This window comes from Sorex araneus, chromosome X (genome assembly GCF_027595985.1).
Source record: "Sorex araneus isolate mSorAra2 chromosome X, mSorAra2.pri, whole genome shotgun sequence".
Classification (NCBI taxonomy): domain Eukaryota; kingdom Metazoa; phylum Chordata; class Mammalia; order Eulipotyphla; family Soricidae; genus Sorex; species Sorex araneus.
The window spans coordinates 117,897,093-117,917,024 of record NC_073313.1 but is presented as its reverse complement, the minus strand read 5'-3'; the positions used below and the strand labels follow the sequence as shown (position 1 = coordinate 117,917,024).

The following is a 19,932-nucleotide window of genomic DNA, read 5'->3' as shown; positions in this document are numbered from 1 at the left end:
GGCCAGGGGTAATTCCTGAGTGCAAAGCCAGGAGTAACCCCTGTGCATCGCCAGGTGTGACCCAAAAAGAAAAAAAAAATAAAATAAAAAATAAATAAAAATGAGAAAAATGTAATGACTACATTCAGAACCCAGGTACTTTTCTGTTGTAAATTACTACCTAATTCATTTTTTCTGTAAAGACATAACAAAGCAAAGGGAAGGAATTGTGTATGAAGAAGTGTATTTAAGAATAAGATAACCTTGTGGTTTTACTTTCAGAGGACATGCAGTTTATGAAAATCTTTTAGTTATATTCTGTCGCATAATGTAAAGAGGAATTGGTGGGACCACTAGCAAATGATACCGTTATCAATGAAGGAAAGAACCAGAGCATGAAAATGTGACACCTGTACAGTGACACTGCTGGGAAAACTACGCATTGTTTCCCCTCACAATACTTCTGATTTTGTTTGCCTCTGTTTTTCTAAATCCTGGGTTAACTAAAAAATAAAGTGTTACATATTTCTCCTGATATTGACATCCCTTTCTATTTACATTGGTTGTTCAATGCATAATATGTGATACATGTGGAAAAAAAATATTTAGCATTTCTCAATCTGGTATCATTATAGAAACTATTTTTTTAAAGTTGTTGAATGTGGTGTAACTAAAAGGAACCTGTTTTAAGTCATATATAGTCCACTGGAAGGTCAGAACTCTTTACAATGTCTACCTCTAATGCACCAGTATTCTATACATAGGTTATAGACAAATATCTGTTTCACAAACCTAGGCATGAACTTAGGAGTGTAGAGATCTAGTAGATTCCATGCTTAATGGTAACTCACCTTCAGAAATCATTTTCACTATATACAGGTAGCACATCAAGAGGCTTCTAATTTCATACTGATCCAATCTGTTATACTGGGAAATACTACTTCTTGTTGAACTCTGTCGGGTCTATAATATAAAGAAAGGACTGCTGAAATAATAGTTGATATTACGGTTTTCTTAATCTCCCTTTTTTGTTTTTGGGTCATACCTGGTGGTGCTCAGAACTTACTCCTGGCTTTGCTCAGGGATAACTCCTGGAAGAATTGGGAGGCCATATTGGGTGCCAGGGATTGAATTTGGATCAGCTATGTTCAAGGCAAGTGGCATGCCCTTTGTACAATCTTTCCAGCTCCCAGATCCTTTTAACCATTCTTTATCATAATTTCTAAGCATACAGTGACAATTCAAATTTAATATTACAGCTGGAATGTAAGTACAGTGTAGAGCTTTTTAAGCTACTGTTGGTAACAAGTAACATCACTGTAATTTACCTTGAGGTGTTCATCAAGACAACTGTCATGAATACTGTATGTTTCAGTCCCACTGGTCTATGTTTTAATAATAAAACATTTTAATTCTATGTGGTCAGTGAAGGAAAAATAGCTTTCACTTGGAAGAGAAACTTTATAAAGATGTGGGGGAAGCATGTCTTTTTAGCATTTTAAACCTTTCATCTGAAACTCTCTTTAGTTCATTAAAATCAAGTCTCTAAATATAGGTCATCTGAGGAAAAGAGAAATACTACAGGGGTAAGGTGTTTACCCTGCAAGAGGCCAACCCAGATTTGACTGCTGATACTGCATATCTGCATATAGGTCCCTGAGCATTGCCAGGATTGATCCCTGGGCAGAGACCCAGAACTAAGCACCACTGGAAGTGACCAAAATAATGGAAAAAACACAGAGCTGAAGAAAGGACTAAAGGTATTATAAGATGATTACACTAAGGAAAATCCAATACGTAATAGTTAAAAAGTAGAGTCTTACAAAGTACTGATGTTCTATTCAATGACTTAAAAAATCAATTTTGAGGGCCAGAGCTGCTTAAAAATATTAAGAGTATATACTTTATACACTCCGCGTCAGGCTCTTTTCACTTGGGGCTCTCCAGAGGGGGGCGGGTGAGAATCCTCCCCATCCCAAGGGACCCAGCCCTCCACTACCTAACCGCATCCATGCTCCAGGCCACTTTCTGGACCATGTGAACATTATAAGACACTCCCTATCCATTTTCCATAATTACCACACCATATTTGATGGAGTTCAGACAGTAGGCAACAAATCATAGAGAGTAATATATATATGTATATATACCTCTCAGAGAGCCTGGCAAGCTACCAAGAGCTACCAAGCTACCGCCCGCACGAGCAGAGCCTGGCAAGCTACCCGTGGCATATTTGATGTGCCAAAAACAGTAACGATAGGTTTTATTCCCCTGACCCTGATAGAACTTCCAATCGTTGGGAAAGACAAGTAAGGAGAGGCTACTAAAATCTCAGGGCTGAGTGTAATAGAGACGTTACTGGTGCCCACTCGAGTAAATCGACAAACAACAGGATACAGTGATACAATGATACTTTATACATATGAGACACTAGGTTTGATTCTCAGCACCCCAGAGGGAAAATATCAGTTATTAACCATTACAAAATCTGACTGACTTGAGGGGGTTATATAAATAATCATATCCTAAAGATTTTACCTTTGTTAACTAACAAGTAGATTCCACCCTCTGATAGGCCAGTTGTCATAGGAATACTGGGTATATGGGGGCTAGTAAAGAGGAACAGTTAAAGAAGTCTTTGAGAGAGTGGGATGATACTGAAATTTTAATGGTAGATGCAGTGAGTCCTATACACATATAGAAGTATAAAGTTGTACCCCTGAGATTCTTAAATATTGTCAACCAATGATAAATTGGCTTATAAAAATAATTTACTCTCGTGAAGGCAAAGATTTTCTATTGAGTTTAACTGAACTGGGGATATATACTTACTCTAGTAAGATTTGTTATGAAAGAAGTCAGGGATATGGCTCAAAGGACTGGAACAGAAACTTTGTATGTGGGAGGGCTTGGTCCAATTCCAGGCACCAGATAGTTTCTAAAGCACCACCAAGTGTGGCCCCCAAACTAAGAACAAATAATACTGCTTTGTTTTTTATTTATATCTTGGGTGTGGTGTGGGCCACACCTGGTGGTGCTCAGGGCTTACTCCTGGTTCTGTGCTCAGGTATCACTTCTGGTGAGTGAATACTGTTTTAAAAATATTTACTCAGAAATTAGACTTGGGGCTCTCCGCCCAGACAAGACCCGGAGTGGCCGCATACGAATGGCTCCTCTGCTCCTAAAAGACCATGATCCCGGAGGCCTACTAACTACTTCCAGCACCGAGAGGCTTCTTACAGAAATGCCTCTAGACTATGAACTGAGCTGCAATCCCATACCGTCCCAGGAGGGGAAAGGTTTTTCTCTCTCAGCCTTTCCTTTCCCTGGTGGCGGCGGCCATCTTATAGAGCCCACTAACCAGAGGTACAAGCTTGCAGTGATGCAACTTCTCGCAGAAATTTCTCTGGACTTAATTACTAAAATACCAGAAATCCAAAACCTCATATACTCTTCATTCTCAGCAATGGAAAACAAATTATCAAATGATGCCTTTTCAGCAGGTTTGATTGTTGGGGGAAAATTCCAAATAATAATAGTGAGTTTTCTGTTGAAATAGTGAATGCAATCAAGGTATAGAGAGAGTAAAGTGAAGATCATTAGCCACACAGGTGGGAGGGGTGGGATGGGAGGTATACTGGGGTTCTTGGTGGTGGAACATGTGCACTGGTGAAGGGATGGGGGTTTGATCATTATATGACTGAGACTTAAACCTGAAAGCTTTGTATCTTTTTTCATGGTGATTCAATAAAAAAATAAATTAATTAAAAAAAGAAATTAGCCTTGGAAGAAAACATGTAGGGTTTTTCTCTTCCCCACCCTTCAGTTTTTTGTGGGTGTTATTGTGTACTAAGAGTCATATTTGGTTGAGGTGCTCATACACTTGGTTATGGAGCCCAGGATCACACCAGCAGAGCCAAGAATAACACTTGGCAGTGACTAGTATCAGCACTCAAGCTTGCAGTTCTGTGTCACCAGCTATCAATTGGTAAAATACCTAGGTATAATACTATGTATGGAGTATTACATATCACTAGTGCAAGGCCAACATGCATGTGTTGAGCTGCAAGCTCAAACTTGCAGTCTATGCTTATAAGGCCACTGATCCACATCTCCATGCCATTAACATGTAGCTGTTATTGATTAGATTTGACTTGATGTTTAAGGGGTTCTGAACCATACCAGGAAGTGCACAGGGCTTATTCCTATGACTCCTATGCACCCTTGTGTTCTGGGGTCAATCCAGGTGGGACTTGGGAACATACCTGGTGCCAGAGATCAAACCAGAGTGGCCGCATACAAAGAAAGCACCTTACCCACTATATTATCTCTCCAATCCCAAACATGTAGATTTTATTCTATTTTTTAGGAAATAAATTTTAAATTTTTTTCTACTTACCTTTTAAGAAAATGTTTTCTAGAATCGCCATGAGATACACAGTTACAAAGTTGTGCATGAGTGGGTTTCAGTCATATAATGTTCTAACACCCATGCCTTCACTATTGTACATTTTCTATCATCAGTGTCCCCAATTTCCCTCCAGCCACCACCACCCCAGTCTCCCTCTATGATAGACACTTGATTGCGCTCTCTTTCCTTTTGGGCATTATAGTTTGCAATAAAGGAAACAAAAGGTTATCATATATCTCCCTTTACCACTTTCCAGTACTCAGTTCTTGTCTAGAATGATAATTTCCAACTATTATTGCTATGGTGGTCTCTTCTCTTTCCTAACTGCCTTTCTCCACCCCCAGCCACTTGTGACAAGCTTCAAACCATGGACCAGTCCTCCTGGCCCTCATTTATACTGTCCTGGGGTACTGATTCCATAATATGTTTTTATATCCCACAGATGAGTGCAATCTGTCTATGTCTATCCCTCTTCCTCTGACTCATTTCACTCAGCATTGTACTCTCCATGTAGACAGTACTCATTGTACTATCTCTCTGACGCCAAATATGTAGATTTTAAATGGTTGCTAGCTGCATGACTAACAAGTCATTGAATCTGGTAAATGGGCTTGTTTGCTTTACCTGGGTTCATTATTTTATGTTATGTTTGTCTGTGTTAATTCATAACTGTGTGAAATAGAAACTTTCTAAAATAAGTGATTTTGTATCTGAAGGTTCAATAAAGTATATAACTCAGTAGCTCTCAAGGGGCAGGTAGTTCCCAATCAGCAGCATTAGCATTGCTTGGAAACTTAAAAACTCAGTTAGCAGACCACATTCCAGACCAACTAAATCAGAAACCCTGAGGGAAGCCTAATCATATCTTTTTATAAAGCCCCCAGGTACTGATGTTAACTTACAAGTACCATGATACAGGAGATGAAGTGCTAGAATTAGAAAACCAGGGTTCAGGCTTGGTCCTGCTTTAGTTGTTCGGTTATCCTAAATCATAGTCTCAGTTTTCCTTTGCAAATTGAAAGTTGGAACTCATTATTTTTATGAAACCAGCAGTATGACCGTACATTACTGGCCCCAAATGAGTTTTCTCTTCCCCCAGAAGATATATTCCAAACTTTGGTATTAAGCTTAAAGCAATCTGATTGAAACAGTTGGAAAATATACTCTGATTAAGCAATGATAGAATCAATTTGGGTACCTATTTTTTTCAAGGAAACCTCATTAAATATAAAAATAAACAATAAATGATTCCTAAATGAAAAAAGTACTGAATATTTTAAACTCAAGCCTCCTCTCTAAGACAGCTCACAGTATTCTAGGGTTAAGTTGTATATTCAGAGTTAGAACTCTTAAAAGTTAATGCTTATTCCCTATGAATGATTTAAGATATCCAACATGCAGTTGTTAGAATATGAAGAAACTGCTGAAACATTCACGACTATGGAATGCATCTTCATATACAGAATGAACTACAGGAAGGTAGAGTCTATGTAATAAAAACAACTTTCGTAGCTTAACACATCACTTGGATAATTCTATACATTTAAGTTCTTACATGTTCACCAGTGCTACCCTGATCTGAAAATCCTGTTGCTCCTTCTGGTACGAGGGAACCTCTTGAATCTTCCCTCTTAATTCCATGTCCATTTTGAAAAGATCCATAAACTGGAAAAAAAGAATGAAAACCTAAATGCTTGTTAGAAACAGGAGAGAGGCAAAAGGATTTTTTAAAATAAGTACTTGGTAGATTTATATAAAGATACATTTTACGGAATAGATCTTGGTTATCTAACGCTAGAAGTTTAAATATTATTTCAAAATACTACAAGAAACCAAGCAAAGGTAAAATGAGTTTTCCTTACCTTTTAAAACACTGTACTATGCATGAAACTACAAGACATTTTTTAAGCTCTCAAAATAAAGGCCCATAATCTGATAGATAACTTTAGAGAGATGAGAATTTGGATTCAGAAAATGGAAAATGGAAATGTCCTATTCAAGATGGAGATAGATAAGATTATAAACTAGTTTCACATTACCCTCTATTGCTCAGTATGCCACACTACATTTGGAATAGGCTTCAACAAGGACACCTATACAGAAATTAGGCTGCCAATTATGAGTCAGAACTTAAATAAACTTTAATTATATCATGCTATGTACAATTTAATTATAAAGTATTTCAAAACTACGGAGAGTTATGGGGTACATTTCTAAACCTCTACCCACAAAATAAATAAAAAATAAAAAATAAACCTTTACACAACAGAGGCAATTTAAAGGGATTAATTACCAGCATCTTTGTCAGTGCTCAGACTCCCTCTATTTGTAGGTGAAGTAAAGTCACATGCAAAGTCATCTCTGGATGTCTGTAACACAAAGTGATACCACTGTCATTTATTTAAACACATTTTCGATACTAGGATAGTATATAAAGAAGTTATGGAGTTAATGGAATGGAAAGGTACCCTAATTTTAAACAAAGCTTACAGTGTTGGTAGGAAACCCTCATGATTGCTGATCTCTTCATTTTCCCAGCTAAGAGGGAATATTTGAATGGAGGAGCTCAGCCTACAAAAGTACAGCTGCCGTTGATTCCTGAGAAGCAAGGTCCAGCCACAGATCTTTATAGTTCCCTTGATCAAGATGTAGGTTCCAGCTATGACATAGGTTCTATTCTTGATTTGGGGCAATAAATGTCCCAGCGCTATCACATAATCCCTACCAGTTATGGGGATTTCTCACTAACGTTGGTAAAATTCTTAATCAAGTATCAATAATGGTTTTTAGGTGACATTTCTTTTTTTTAAAAAAAAAAGGAGTATTCACATACTGTTATACAAATGACCTCTGACCAAAGGATATAATTCTAGACAGCTAATGGAGCCCAAACAGGGTTCACTTTTGTCAATGGAGCCAGAGAGATGCTAGGAGGAGTATAATTAGAAATTTGATGTATGGCGGGCCGGAGCGATAGCACAGCGGGTAGGGCGTTTGCCTTGCACGCGGCCGACCCGGGTTCGATCCCCGGCATCCCATATGGTCCCCCAAGCACCGCCAGGAGTAGTTCCTGAGTGCAAAGCCAGGAGTAACCCCTGAGCATCGCTGGGTGTGACCCAAAAAGCAAAAAAAAAAAAAAAAAAAGAAATTTGATGTATGGCATTAAGAAAAGATGAAATAATGAAATTTGCTCCAACATGTATGGATATGGAGAGTATCCTGTTCAGTGAACTTAGAAGGATATGATAACAGACACAGGATAACAGACACAGAATGATCTCTCTCATAAGGGAGACAGAGAGTCTTTAGCATGACTCTTACCAAAGGGAAGGGAAGATGGGAAATAGAAGATGGGGAAGAGAAAACACTGGGACAATGGTAGAGGGAAGTGGGCATTGGCTGTGGGTGTGATACAGGAATGTGTTATGCATAAGACCCTATCATTAGTTGTATTGTAAACCAGTGCCTAAAAAATTTTTAATGTAGGAGTACTGCTATATATTTAGTCATTAATTAAGCTGATTGAGTTGGGCATGAACTCCAAATTACATTTTTTATTCAGAAAGTTAGTTTTATTTTATTTAATTTCTTATTGAAATACCATGAGATAATTACAAAGCTTTTCTGTTTGAGGTTCAGTCATACAATGATCAAACACGCAACCCTCCAACAGTGCACATCTTTCACCACGAATGTCTCCATTATTCCCGCCATCCCACTCTTTCCCCTATCTCTATGGCAGGCAATCCCCCATACTCTCTTTTGCATTGCTTACTATGAGTAGTGTAAGGTGTCATGTGGCTGCAATAGTGGGTGCGTGCTCCTGGAATTCTAACATTTTAGGTAATTAGGGAGGGTCTAGAGAAATCTCTGCAGCAAGCTGCTTGGTTTGGAGATTCTTTTCTGTGTCTCTGGATCACGGCCATCAAGAAGCTTAAGTAGTAGTTGGGGCAGTTTATGGGTGTGACTTCCAGTGTCCCATGGGGATGGGGTTGAGGGGATGAAAAGGACCGGCCCATGCCCTATCCCTTGAGGCTTGGAGTTGGCTGTCACTAAACCCATGTATCTATACTTCTCATTGGGTTCTGGAAGCTGGCAGCCACCGGGGCTTTTAGGGGGCAGTTGGAAGAATGACGCCTAACCCTGTCTGAGGCACCCTGGTGAAGTCGCCCTAACTTAAAGTCAATTCTGAGATTCTTTTGTGTGTCTCTGGATCATGACCCTTGTTTCCATATCTTCCAGAGAAATAAACTATTGGCATACAGGCTGCAGGGCATACCCAGTAGCCTGTAGCATGCCACTGGCCCTGACTGCAGCTTTTATTTATTTATTTATTTGTTTGTTTGTTTGTTTATTTATTTATTTTTGCTTTTTGGTCACACTCGGCGATGCACAGGGTTTACTCCCGGCTCTTCACTCAGGAATTACACCTGGTGGTGCTCAGGGGACCATATGGGATGCTGAATATCGAACCCAGGTCGGCCGCGTGCAAGGCAAACGCCCTTCCCGCTGTGTTATCGCTCCAGCCCCACTGACTGCAGCTTTTGATCTCTTTTGAGATGTATGGGTCTCTGAAATAAAGCCAATAAATGAGCTTGTATAACTGAGCTGGAGGTGGCTTGTGGGTGTGGCTCCCACAAACCTTTAGGCCGCTTAATTTCTTGGTAAACTTGGCCCCAAGTTGCTGGGGTCTGGCCAAAAGCACAGCATCAATTTTGGGATGTAAGGAAGTCTGAAGGCACCATCAAGCTCCTGATGCACTCGCTCTGCAGGTATAGGTTGACCTGCTGCCAGCACCATACCCCCTATAATAATTTTTTAATAAAAAAGAAGTTCAAGGGAAACTTAAGCATCAAAAGAGGAACAAGTCAAATATTTCCAAGTATCGCTATCAAATGTGAGGGGCAATAAACACAAGGCTGGTATGCTTGTAGGGAAAAACTCCAGTCTGACACACAGGTGAAATGGTGGCACATTTAGCTGACTTACATTTGGGGAACTACAGGCAATCAAGACATCAAGTTTAAAAGAAAGATTTCTGGGGAACATAGGACAGTCTTGACCAATCATTTAATAGGGGGACCCTCCAAAGAAAGTTATGAAGGACAGATTACCATGCAAGGTAATAATGAGTTTATGTTAATAGTGTGACATAGCAAGTTGTTAAGGAATAGTACCACATGTTATTAGGGTTATTGGTAACACAGAGTATAACCAAAAAAGTGTAACTAAGAAACTAAAGGCTTTGGAAAGACAAAATAATGAAGTGGAGATATTTTTTAATCTAAAGAAAAATGTAAAAGGTATGTATGGAAGGGGTATTACATGGCAGTGTTTAAGAAATGTGCTCTATGTATCTCTAAAAGGCGAAACTAGGGTAAGTAGGCAGAATGTCTTTTAGGGCAAAAGTGAGAAGGAGGGCTGGAGAGAGAGGTCAGTGGGAAAGGTGCTCGCCTTTCATGCAGCCAATGCAGGTATAATCTCTGGCATAGAGTCCAGAGTCCCTCCAAGACTGATCTCTGAGCAGAGAGTCAGGAATAAGCCCTGTGCACCAATAGGTATGCCCCCCCACAAAGGGAAACCCTTAATGAATATAAAGGCAAAAGAAACTATTTTTTTGCCAAATAGGAAGCGGCTGGTTTCTAAAGTTCCTTTCAACTCAAAGATTCTAAAGGGAAAATAAATCAGTGGCCAATGGAGATGGGCAAACAGTGACTCACCAAGTGCATATGGGAGGCTGTTGAGGAGAAACAAAAGAATAGCTTAATCTCTGATGCCTCACATTTTGGAACTTAAAAATCTTTTGGTGTTTAAACAGAACAAATAAGGCACATAACAACAATAAAGCTTTTAAAAGCTCTGTATACAAGAGATTCTTGATGTTCTCTTGATCCTCAAAGAGGTCCCTGAACAACAAGCAACCAAAAGCTTACTAGAAAAAATCTCCAGGCAGCATGCCTGCCTTGCACGCAGCCAACCTGGGATCAGTGCTTACCAACAGGAGTCATCCCTGAGCACAGAGCCAAGATTAAGCTCTCAGCACTGCTGGATGTGACCCCAAACACAAAATTTTAAAGGAACCGTAGCACTGTAGCACTGTCGTCCCATTGTTCATAGATTTGCTCGAGTGGGCACCGGTAACATCTCCATTGTGAGACTTGTTATTACTGTTTACGGCATATCCAATATGCCATGGGTAGCTTGCCAGGCTCTGCCATGTGGGCGGGATACTCTTGGTAGCTTGCCGGGCTCTGAGAGGGATGGAGGAAACGAACCGGGTCGGCCATGTGCAAGGCAAATGCCCTACCCGCTGTGCTATCGCTCCAGTACTTTAAAGGAACAAAAAAGAAAAAAGAAAAGCAAATCTTATATTCCAACCAAGGCTCACTGAATCATAAGCTGTGGATTAACCGAGTTCCTAGGTGATCACTGCTCTCAGAAAAGGTATAAATGTAAAAATGGACCCAAAAGTGAGCTAATCAAATTGAGACCACAGAGTATATGACCACTCCAAATCTGAAATGTATTTGATAAAACAAGATAAAGACGCCAGAAGAAACATGTGACTACTTACAGAATTAGGCATGGCTGCACAAGAATACAGGGTATCTCGACCGGCTAATCGTTGTATATTTTCCAAAAGCAGGCCAACAAATGGGAGGTACAGTTGTGCTATTTTGGCTTGTTGGTTCTGAAAAATAATGATTAAAATTGTAACTTTTCTAGAGTAGTGTATAAAATATTCATACATAATACAAATATACAACAAATAAAATATCCCCCTCCATTGGTGTAAAGACTAAAAGCAGGCAAATAGTTACAATGAATTTTTGAGGCATGAGTCATTGCATATTCTAAAAACTAAATGTCATAATATTTTGTGGGCATTTGGATTTCTAGATGATACAGAATGGAATCATAGCCCTCAGAGCGAAATGAAGCAAAAGACCAACAAATGGCTTTAACAAATAGCAGCTGATCCATAAGGCAGATGCTATTCATCCTATTTAACTTCCAGTCTGGGTTGATGTTCACAAGATCAGGAATTGCGTCTGTCTTAACTGCTTCATCCCCAGTGCCTGGGCACACAGCAGATGGTCAATACACAGCTACTGAAAGAATAAAAGAAGCAAAACCCCAGTGAATTACCCTATTCACTCAAGACTGATGAAATTTTAGCACTGTACATACTTTCATCCCTTTCCAAAAGACATTTTGAAAGGGAAAACTGGGGCTTTAAAAAAAATTATGTGGGTCTAGAGACCCCCTCTCAGAGAGCCCGGCAAGTTACCGAGAGTATCCCGCTGGCATGGCAGAGCCTAGCAAGCTACCCCTAGTGTATCTGATATGCCAAAAACAGTAACAAGTCTCACAATGGAGAAGTTACTGGTACCCGCTCAAGCAAATCAATAAGCAACGGGATGACAGTGACAGTGACAGTGACTCAAGAAACATGTTTTGGCTTTGATTAAAGCTGCAATGAAAACCATGTGATCTTGGGCCTGTGAGGAAGCACCTGCTTTGACTGTTTGAGGCCTTGAGTTCAATCCCCAGCACAGAAGGAAAAAAACAGAAGAGACTAATGTTACCATGGCCATCTATATCAATTTTAAGATAAGAGATATAAATATGTTTATAAATATGTAAGCAAAACTGGCCAGCAGTAGTGTTAATGCAGTATAGCTTACCTAAATGTGCTGCTTTTTTCAGTTACAGATGTGTCTCACCAGGTATGTGCAGATACTTAAGTTAGCAAAAACAGCAGTGGTGGTGTCTTCCACGTTTAGGATTTTGGAAAGTTTGTTTGGGGACTTATATAAGACCTTTAAGTCACAACAGTCAATCCATAGAATACACAGAGGATCAATGGTGGGTGCAGAGACACAGTACAGAGGTTACGGTGCTGGCTTTGCATGCAGTGAGCCACAGTTTGATCCCTGGCACCAGTTATGATCCCCTAAGCACTGCCAGGAATGATCCCCAAGCACAGAGCGAGCAATAAGCCCTACACACAGCTGATACACCCCAAACATGTCCCCACAATAAAGAAAGATGGATGGTAGCTCACTTGTGCTTTATTCTTGGGGTGAGTCAATAGTTTCTCCGAAGTCTTTTGTGAGTTTTGAAAATAATTATTTTATTCTCTTTTTTTGAATCACTATGAGATACATAGTTACAAAGCTGTTCATGACTGAGTTTCAGTCAATGTTCCAACATGCATCCCTTCACCAGTGTATGTTTCCCACCACCAATGTCCCCAGTTTGCCTCCAGCCCCACTGCCTGCCTCTATGGCAGACACTTTTCTTCTTTTTAACAATCATTCTTTTTGCTTATTGTTTTGTGGGGGAGGGCCACACCCAGCGATGCCTAGGTGTTACTCCTGGCTCAGTGCTCAGGGACCACTCCTGCTCATGCTTGAGGGATCCTATGGGATGCTGGGGATCAAGCCTGGGTCAGTTGTGTGGAAGCCCAGCACTCTCCCTGCTATCCTATCTCTCTGACCCCTTAAGAATAATTCTTGACAGGGCCAGAGAGATAGTACAAAGAGAAAAGCTAGTACAATATGCTAGGGACTAGTTCAATTTCCTATCCAAGGCAGGAACAGTTCTTAGCTGCATTTCTGACATATGCTACGTTTTTAAATTTCTGAAACTCTTCACAGCCTTTCACAAGTTCTGTTAGATACCAAGGTTCTTTATTGACTCCCTGTAAGTCCTACCTGTTAAGTATTGCTCTGCCCTTTGGAATCAAAAAGAGTAAGTCTATTCCATTTTTATACCTCAGGCCTTTAAATATTTAGAGACAGTTATCATCAACTTAATTCACTCTTCACAACCCTCACCAATCTCCTCTGTTCTTCACGCTTCTTTGATTTCACAATTTTTCACCATCCTTAGCACTCTTCTGAAGGCAGAGCTAATTTCCCAATATCTCAATTAAGATTTAAGAGATTGTATAGTACTGTGGGTCAAGATCACAGATTTGGGAATTTGGACATACGTAAATTATTGCTCTTCCATTATTAGCTACTTGATTTTGATTATCTCTATCATAATTTTCTCTTTGGCAAAATGAGTAAATAATAATGGTATCAATTCATGAAATGTGCTTAATTTGGTGTCTAGAATATACAGAGTGCTCAATAAACTTTAGCTACTACTATTATTATAGCTTTCAGATGGGAGAACATTTTAGTTCTGATAGATACAACCACTAAGGAAAGAGATACTCTTCTACTCTATCACAGGTGGACAGGAAAACAGTCAACAGAAAATTCATTAAGAGTTTTGAATGCAGGCATTCTCTGCCCAGATGAGACCCGGAGCGGCCGGACACAAACAGCTCCTCTGCTCCTAAAAGACCATGATCCCGGAGGCCTACTCACTATTTTCAGCACCCAGCAGCTTCTTACAGAAATGCCTCTAGACTGTGAACTGAGCTACGACCCCATGCTGCCCTGGGAGGGGAAAGGTTTTTCTCTTTGGGCCTTTCCTTTCCACAGTGGCGATGCGGCAGCAGCAGCGGTGGCGGTGGCTGTGTGGTGACCACCATCTTATAGAGCCCACTAACCAGAGGTACAAGCTTGCAGTGATGCAACTTCTCGCAGAAATTTCTCTGGACTTAATTACTAAAATACCAGAAATCCAAAACCTCATATACTCTTCATTCTCAGCAATGGAAAACAAATTATCAAATGATGCCTTTTCAGCAGGTTTGATTGTTGGGGGAAAATTCCAAATAATAATAGTGAGTTTTCTGTTGAAATAGTGAATGTAATCAAAGTATAGAGAGAGTAAAGTGAAGATCATTATCCACACAGATGTGGGGTTGGTGGGATGGGAGGTATACTGGGGTTCTTGGTGGTGGAACATGTGCACTGGTGAATGGATGGGGGTTTGATCATTGTATGACTGAGGCTTAAACCTGAAAGCTTCGTAACTTTTTTCATGGTGATACAATTAAAAAAAAAGAGTTTTGAATGCACATGGACTTAAGCGATATTACAGCAGGTAGGGGGCTTGCATCCCTCCTGGCCAACCCAGATTCAATCTCTGGCAACCCATATGGTCCCCCCGCATCGAGTACTGTCAGGAATGATCTCTGAGCAGAGAACCTGGGGTAAACCCTGAGCATTGCCAGGTGTGATCCAAAAACCAAAACCTAAAACACAAAAAGCAAAAAAAGTTTGGCCGCCTGAAAAAAGCCACATAGGAGTCTAATAATAGATAAGTGGTTAAGTAAGTAATGCATATCTATATGGTGGGATGAAATGTAGATTTTTTTCTTCTCAATAAATTTCTTTTTATTATAAAATTTATATTAAATCACCATGAGATACACAGTTACAAAGCTGTTCATGACTGGGTTTCAGTTATACAATGTTCCAAAACCTGTCCCTCCACCAGTGTACATTTCCCACCATCAGTATCCCAGATTTTTTAACGCAGTAGAAGAAATATTCAGGATGTATTCTGTAAAAATATTCACATGGTTTCATAGAAAATAGAGATAAGAAATGGGAAATAAGTAATTTTTTTTCGGGGAGCCATACTCAGCTGTACTCAGGACTTATTCCTGGTTCTGTGCTCATAGATCACTCCTGGAAGGGCTCAGAGGACCATATATGGTGTAGGGGATCGAGCCCAGGTTGACTCAGTGCAAGGCACACATCTCACCAGCTGTACTATATATCTAGCCCCAGGGCAAGAAATTTTTTGCTTTTTGGGTCACACCCGGCAATGCACAGGGGTTGTTACTCCTGGCTCATGCACTCAGGAATTACTCCTGGTGGTGCTCAGGGGACCATATGGGATGCTGGGAATCGAACCCGGGTCGCCGCATGAAAGGCAAACGCCCTACCTGCTGTGCTATTGCTCCAGCCCCTCCAGGGTAAGAATTTTTTTTTTTTTTTAGAGATCTTTTTTTTTTTTTAAATTTTATTTATTTTTAATTAGAGAATCACTGTGAGGGTACAGTTACAGATTTATACACTTTTGTGCTTATACTTCCCTCATACAAAGTTCGGGAACCCATCCCTTCACCAGTGCCCATTCTCCACCACCCGTAAACCCAGCGTCCCTCCCACCCTCCCCAATCCCATCTCCCCCCCACCCCACCCTGCCACTGTGGCAAGGCATTCCCTTCTGTTCTCTCTCTCTAATTAGCTGTTGTGGTTTGCAATAAAGGTGTTGAGTGGCCGCTGTGCTCAGTCTCTAGCCCTCATTCAGCCCGCAACTCCCTTCCCCCACGTGGCCTTCGACTACAATGTAGTTGGTGATCGCTTCTCTGAGTTGACCTTTCCCCGGAACGTGAGGCCAGCCTCGAAGCCATGGAGTCAACCTCCTGGTACTTATTTCTACAGTTCTTGGGTGATAGTCTTCCAGGGTAAGAATTTTAATATTAGTTTTTTCCTTACCATTTATGTGAACTACATTTTAAATTTTTTTTATTGAATCTCTATGAGATGTACATGATCACATTTCAGTCATACAATATTCCAACAACCATCCCTCCACCAGTGTACATTTCCCATAACCAATGTCCCCAGTTTCTCTCTCCCCCTTCCCCCTTTCTCTTTCTCTCTCTCTTACCCCCCCTTTTAGCCATTATGGTTTGCAACAGATACTGATAGGTTATCATGTCTGTTCTTTTACCCACTTTCAGGATGCAATTCTTACCCAGAGTGATCTTTGGTACATCTACACAATGGAATACTATGCAGCTATTAGGAATGTCATGAAGTCATCAAATCTGCTTATAAGTGAAAGACATGGAAAGTATCACGCTGAGTGAAATGAGTTAAAAGGAGAGTGACAGACTTAGAATTACTGCACTCATTTGTGGGAACTACTTTTTTTTAAAAAAAAGAGGGGTCAGAGAGATATCTCGATAGGTTAGAGTATAGGCGTGGCTGGCAGGGCCCCAAATCCTATCTCCAACACCACATGTCCCCCAAGCACTATCATGAGTGACACAGGAGTAGTCCACTGAGCATCACTGTGTGTGCCCTCCAGGGGTAAGGAAATAAGATTTTTTCTCAGTTAATGTGAAAGTGAGATTCTCTTAAGTATCAACAAGATTGAAAGTGGGTAAAGGAACTGAGACACACCTCTCCAGGACAAGTATCATCCAGATAATGGACACTATTATGATGAATGGGGGTCAAAGAGTACTGAGGCTAAAGTGCTTCTGATTTCCAATATTGCATATGGTCTCTGAGCACTGCCAGGAATGATTCCTAAACACAGAGCCAGGAGTAAGCCTTGAGTAACAGTGGGTGTGGCCCCAGTCCCCCACCTCGCTCCTTACACCAAAAAGAATATTGTGCTGAATAGGAAAAAGCTGTCTCATGGTAATTGTAACAACTTGGGACGTTTCCCAAAACACAATTTGTAAATAGTACAGGCAAGGGACCAAGGGCATTTCTAGAATTTCATTAAGAGGCTGAAAAGAGGCAATGTGACTGGAATGACAGGAAGGGCTAGTCACTGAGGGAATCTACTCTCAAAGGAGCCTTTAACAGGAAGTTCTTTTTTCCCAATGATGGTAGATTTCTCCAGGGCCATTTTAGAGGCCCCAGCAGAATTTATAGGGGCTTGAAACTCTTCTCAATTATCCCACTAGCATCATCATTAGTAGTGAATATTTCATTTGACATAAAACATTCAAATGTGATGAATGACTAAGTCCTCATGTCATATGTCCTCTCTGCACCAAAGAGAGGAAAGGACACTATTTTCTTGTCCCAAAAGCCAGACCGGAAGCTGGAATAGTGACAGACCCCCAAGTTCTACTGAAAAGATTCCTCTACTCATTGAACATCCAGCTGAAGCTTTGGAACAAAACAGAAATCACTTTAGAAAGGGCAATGAGTTTGAAAGATTTGATATTTCAATCTTCTCCACAGTCTAAACATCCAAATAGGCACTGTGTTCAAGTTATTGAACCAGAGTGTTGTGTACACGCACCTGTGCATGTGTACACCCACTGCTCTGGGAATTGTGGGAAAAAGTAAATAACATACTAATATGGGAATAAAACATTTAAAGCTCCTCCTCTAGGTAAGACACTAGTGAAATCTCACTTGTCTTCATTTGCATATGAAGATATGGAAAGGGAAAACATAACTTCCTACCTCAAGGAGGGTAAATTCACTTTGTCCCTTTCCTGTAAATCCTTTGACATTGCAGTTGAAGCCTTTGTAAGCCACATTGTGTGAGATCCTGTACCTCACTACCACTAACAGTGTTAATGGGAACCAGCAGTAACTGGCATTGGGTGGGTGATGGAGCCGGCAGTGTTCCATACTCAATGGTGTTCAAGAATATTCTTGGCTTTGTCCTCAGGAGTGACTCCTGGCGTTGCTTGGGGGAGCATATGTGGTGCCAGTAGTACCAGGAATTCAAACCAGGATTGGTGGAATGTCAGATAAGCACCTTATTTCTGTACTTTATCTCTGGTCCCATTATTTACACATATTGTATCGTGTACAAAGACAGTGACAACATTGACTCACTCAATAGAAAATAATACATGATGGATCAAATTACCTGAAGTGGAGGTGATTGTTACAGTGATATTAGAACCAAAACCACCCAAACTGCAGGAAAAAATAACATGTACAAACTGAGGAACTGAAAACTATTTTATCATAGAATTATATTAAGAATAATAGCAAGATTTCTAAAAAAAATATCTTCGTAACAAAAGAAATATGTCTGGATAAAGCTGCCAGATTTTCTATTTAGTTCAGAAAATGAATAAAATCCATTTTCAATTCAACTCTCGAAAGTGATTACAATAAAAATGTGATAAAAGTATGATCAAGCCACCTTGCTGGTAAAAAAAAAATGGCCAGTTCCACAACTAATTGAGAAAAGAATATGGTGCCACTGAATCTTCCCAGGTAGACTGGTCCGGGCTACCAACTCTGGGGTATTCTTGACTGGGGGTGGGATGATTCCCCTTTCTGCCTGAAGGCATAGAAACCAGAAGCCACAGCAAATACCCTCCAACACAGAAATGGCTCAACTTGACAACTGAACCTCATCAAACTACGAAGCCATCATAGCTCCTAGATGGAGCCATGAGATTTGGACACCTCCAATTCTTAGTAATGTCAGGCCAGCAGGATCACACAGCAAATCTGATGGAAAAGTCGCATTGAAGACCATTGAGCTCAATAAACCTAACAATAACACAGAAGGCTCAAGTAGCACCAATCAGCCCAGTCCTCAGACAATGACTGAGGTAATACATTAGTATCACCATTAAGAGATATAACAGTTACTACAAATGAACTTTTACTGATCTAATTTGTGATAATTCCATTTAGCTTTGTGTTGTACCAAACAATACGAAGTAAATTTATGTCTGTGCCTGCAAGGGGGCAGTCTGGGGTGGTGGGTGAGAAACCTGACACATTGGTAGAGGGAAGGTCACAGAGGTGTGGGATTGGTGTTGAAATATTTAATGTTGGAAACAAGTGTATTGTGAACAACTTGGTAAATCACGGTGTTAGAGTGAAAAAAAATGTGACCAGAATTTTATTTATATTTGAATTTAAAAACAAAGAGATGAATTATTCATTATGAGAGATAATGATGTTTCATAAGGCATTGGGGGGCATTAGTCCACAGTCACATCAGATGGTGCTTAGGGGAATGTGGTACCAGAGATTCAACTAGGGTTGGCCACATACACAGCTTGAACCTTAACCTCTGTACTCTCTCTGGTTCCTCCTTCAATTGCAGGAACTTAGGTTACTCTTTATTCATTGTTTTTAGTCTAATTTCTTAATGCCAGAGGATTTCATGTTAACAATATATGACTACATATGCATATGAATATGTACATATATGGTTGATTTCTTTGGTGATAACAGAGATGGAAGTTAGAACCTCACACATGTAAGGCAAATGCTCTACCTGAGCTTTTCTGTCACACTACCAGTTTTGGGGTCTTTTGACCCCCGACTGCTCAAAGGTCACTCTGGCAGTGCTCAGAGGACTATGTGGTGCGAAGGATTAAACTGGAGTTCATGCACACAAGAATGCATGACAGATTGTTGAGCTATCTAATGGGCCATAGGTCTTATATTTTTTTGCAAGGGAGGGGCTGTTTTTTGTTTTTTATTTTATTTTTTAAAACTGAATCACCATGAAGGGCTGGAGTGATAGTACAGTGGGTAGGGCCTTTGCCTTGCACATAGCTGACCCAGATTCAATTCCCAGCATCCCATATGGTCCCCCAAGCACTGCCAGGAGTAATTCCTGAGTGCAGAGCCAGGAGTAACCCCTGTGCATCGCCAGTTTTGACCCAAAAAGCAAAAAACAAACAAAAGCAAAGAAAAAAAAAACCTGAATCACCATGAGATAACACAATCACAAAGTTCATGATTGGGTTTCAGTTATACAATGTTCCAACACCTGTCCCTTCATCATTGTACCCAGATTCCCTACTGCTATCCCACTTCCCAGCCTGCCTCTATGGCAGGCACTTTCCTTCTTTTTTCTCTCTCTTTTCTGTTTCTCTTTCCATT

The 19,932-nt window shown here is 40.4% G+C and overlaps 1 protein-coding gene across 2 annotated transcripts in view; it reads right to left on the bottom strand.

Moving 5' to 3' along the window:
• Positions 1–19,932, bottom strand: part of DOCK11 (dedicator of cytokinesis 11) — a 265,037-nt gene that overhangs the window by 86,364 nt on the left and 158,741 nt on the right. For both annotated transcript variants that reach the window (XM_055120824.1, XM_055120825.1), the window contains 4 exons: positions 10,965–11,081; positions 6,684–6,759; positions 5,946–6,055; positions 831–942 (listed from right to left, as the gene is read on the bottom strand). In XM_055120824.1, the coding sequence (XP_054976799.1) occupies positions 831–942; positions 5,946–6,055; positions 6,684–6,759; positions 10,965–11,081 (415 nt within the window). The remainder of the gene's footprint in view (positions 1–830; positions 943–5,945; positions 6,056–6,683; positions 6,760–10,964; positions 11,082–19,932) is intronic.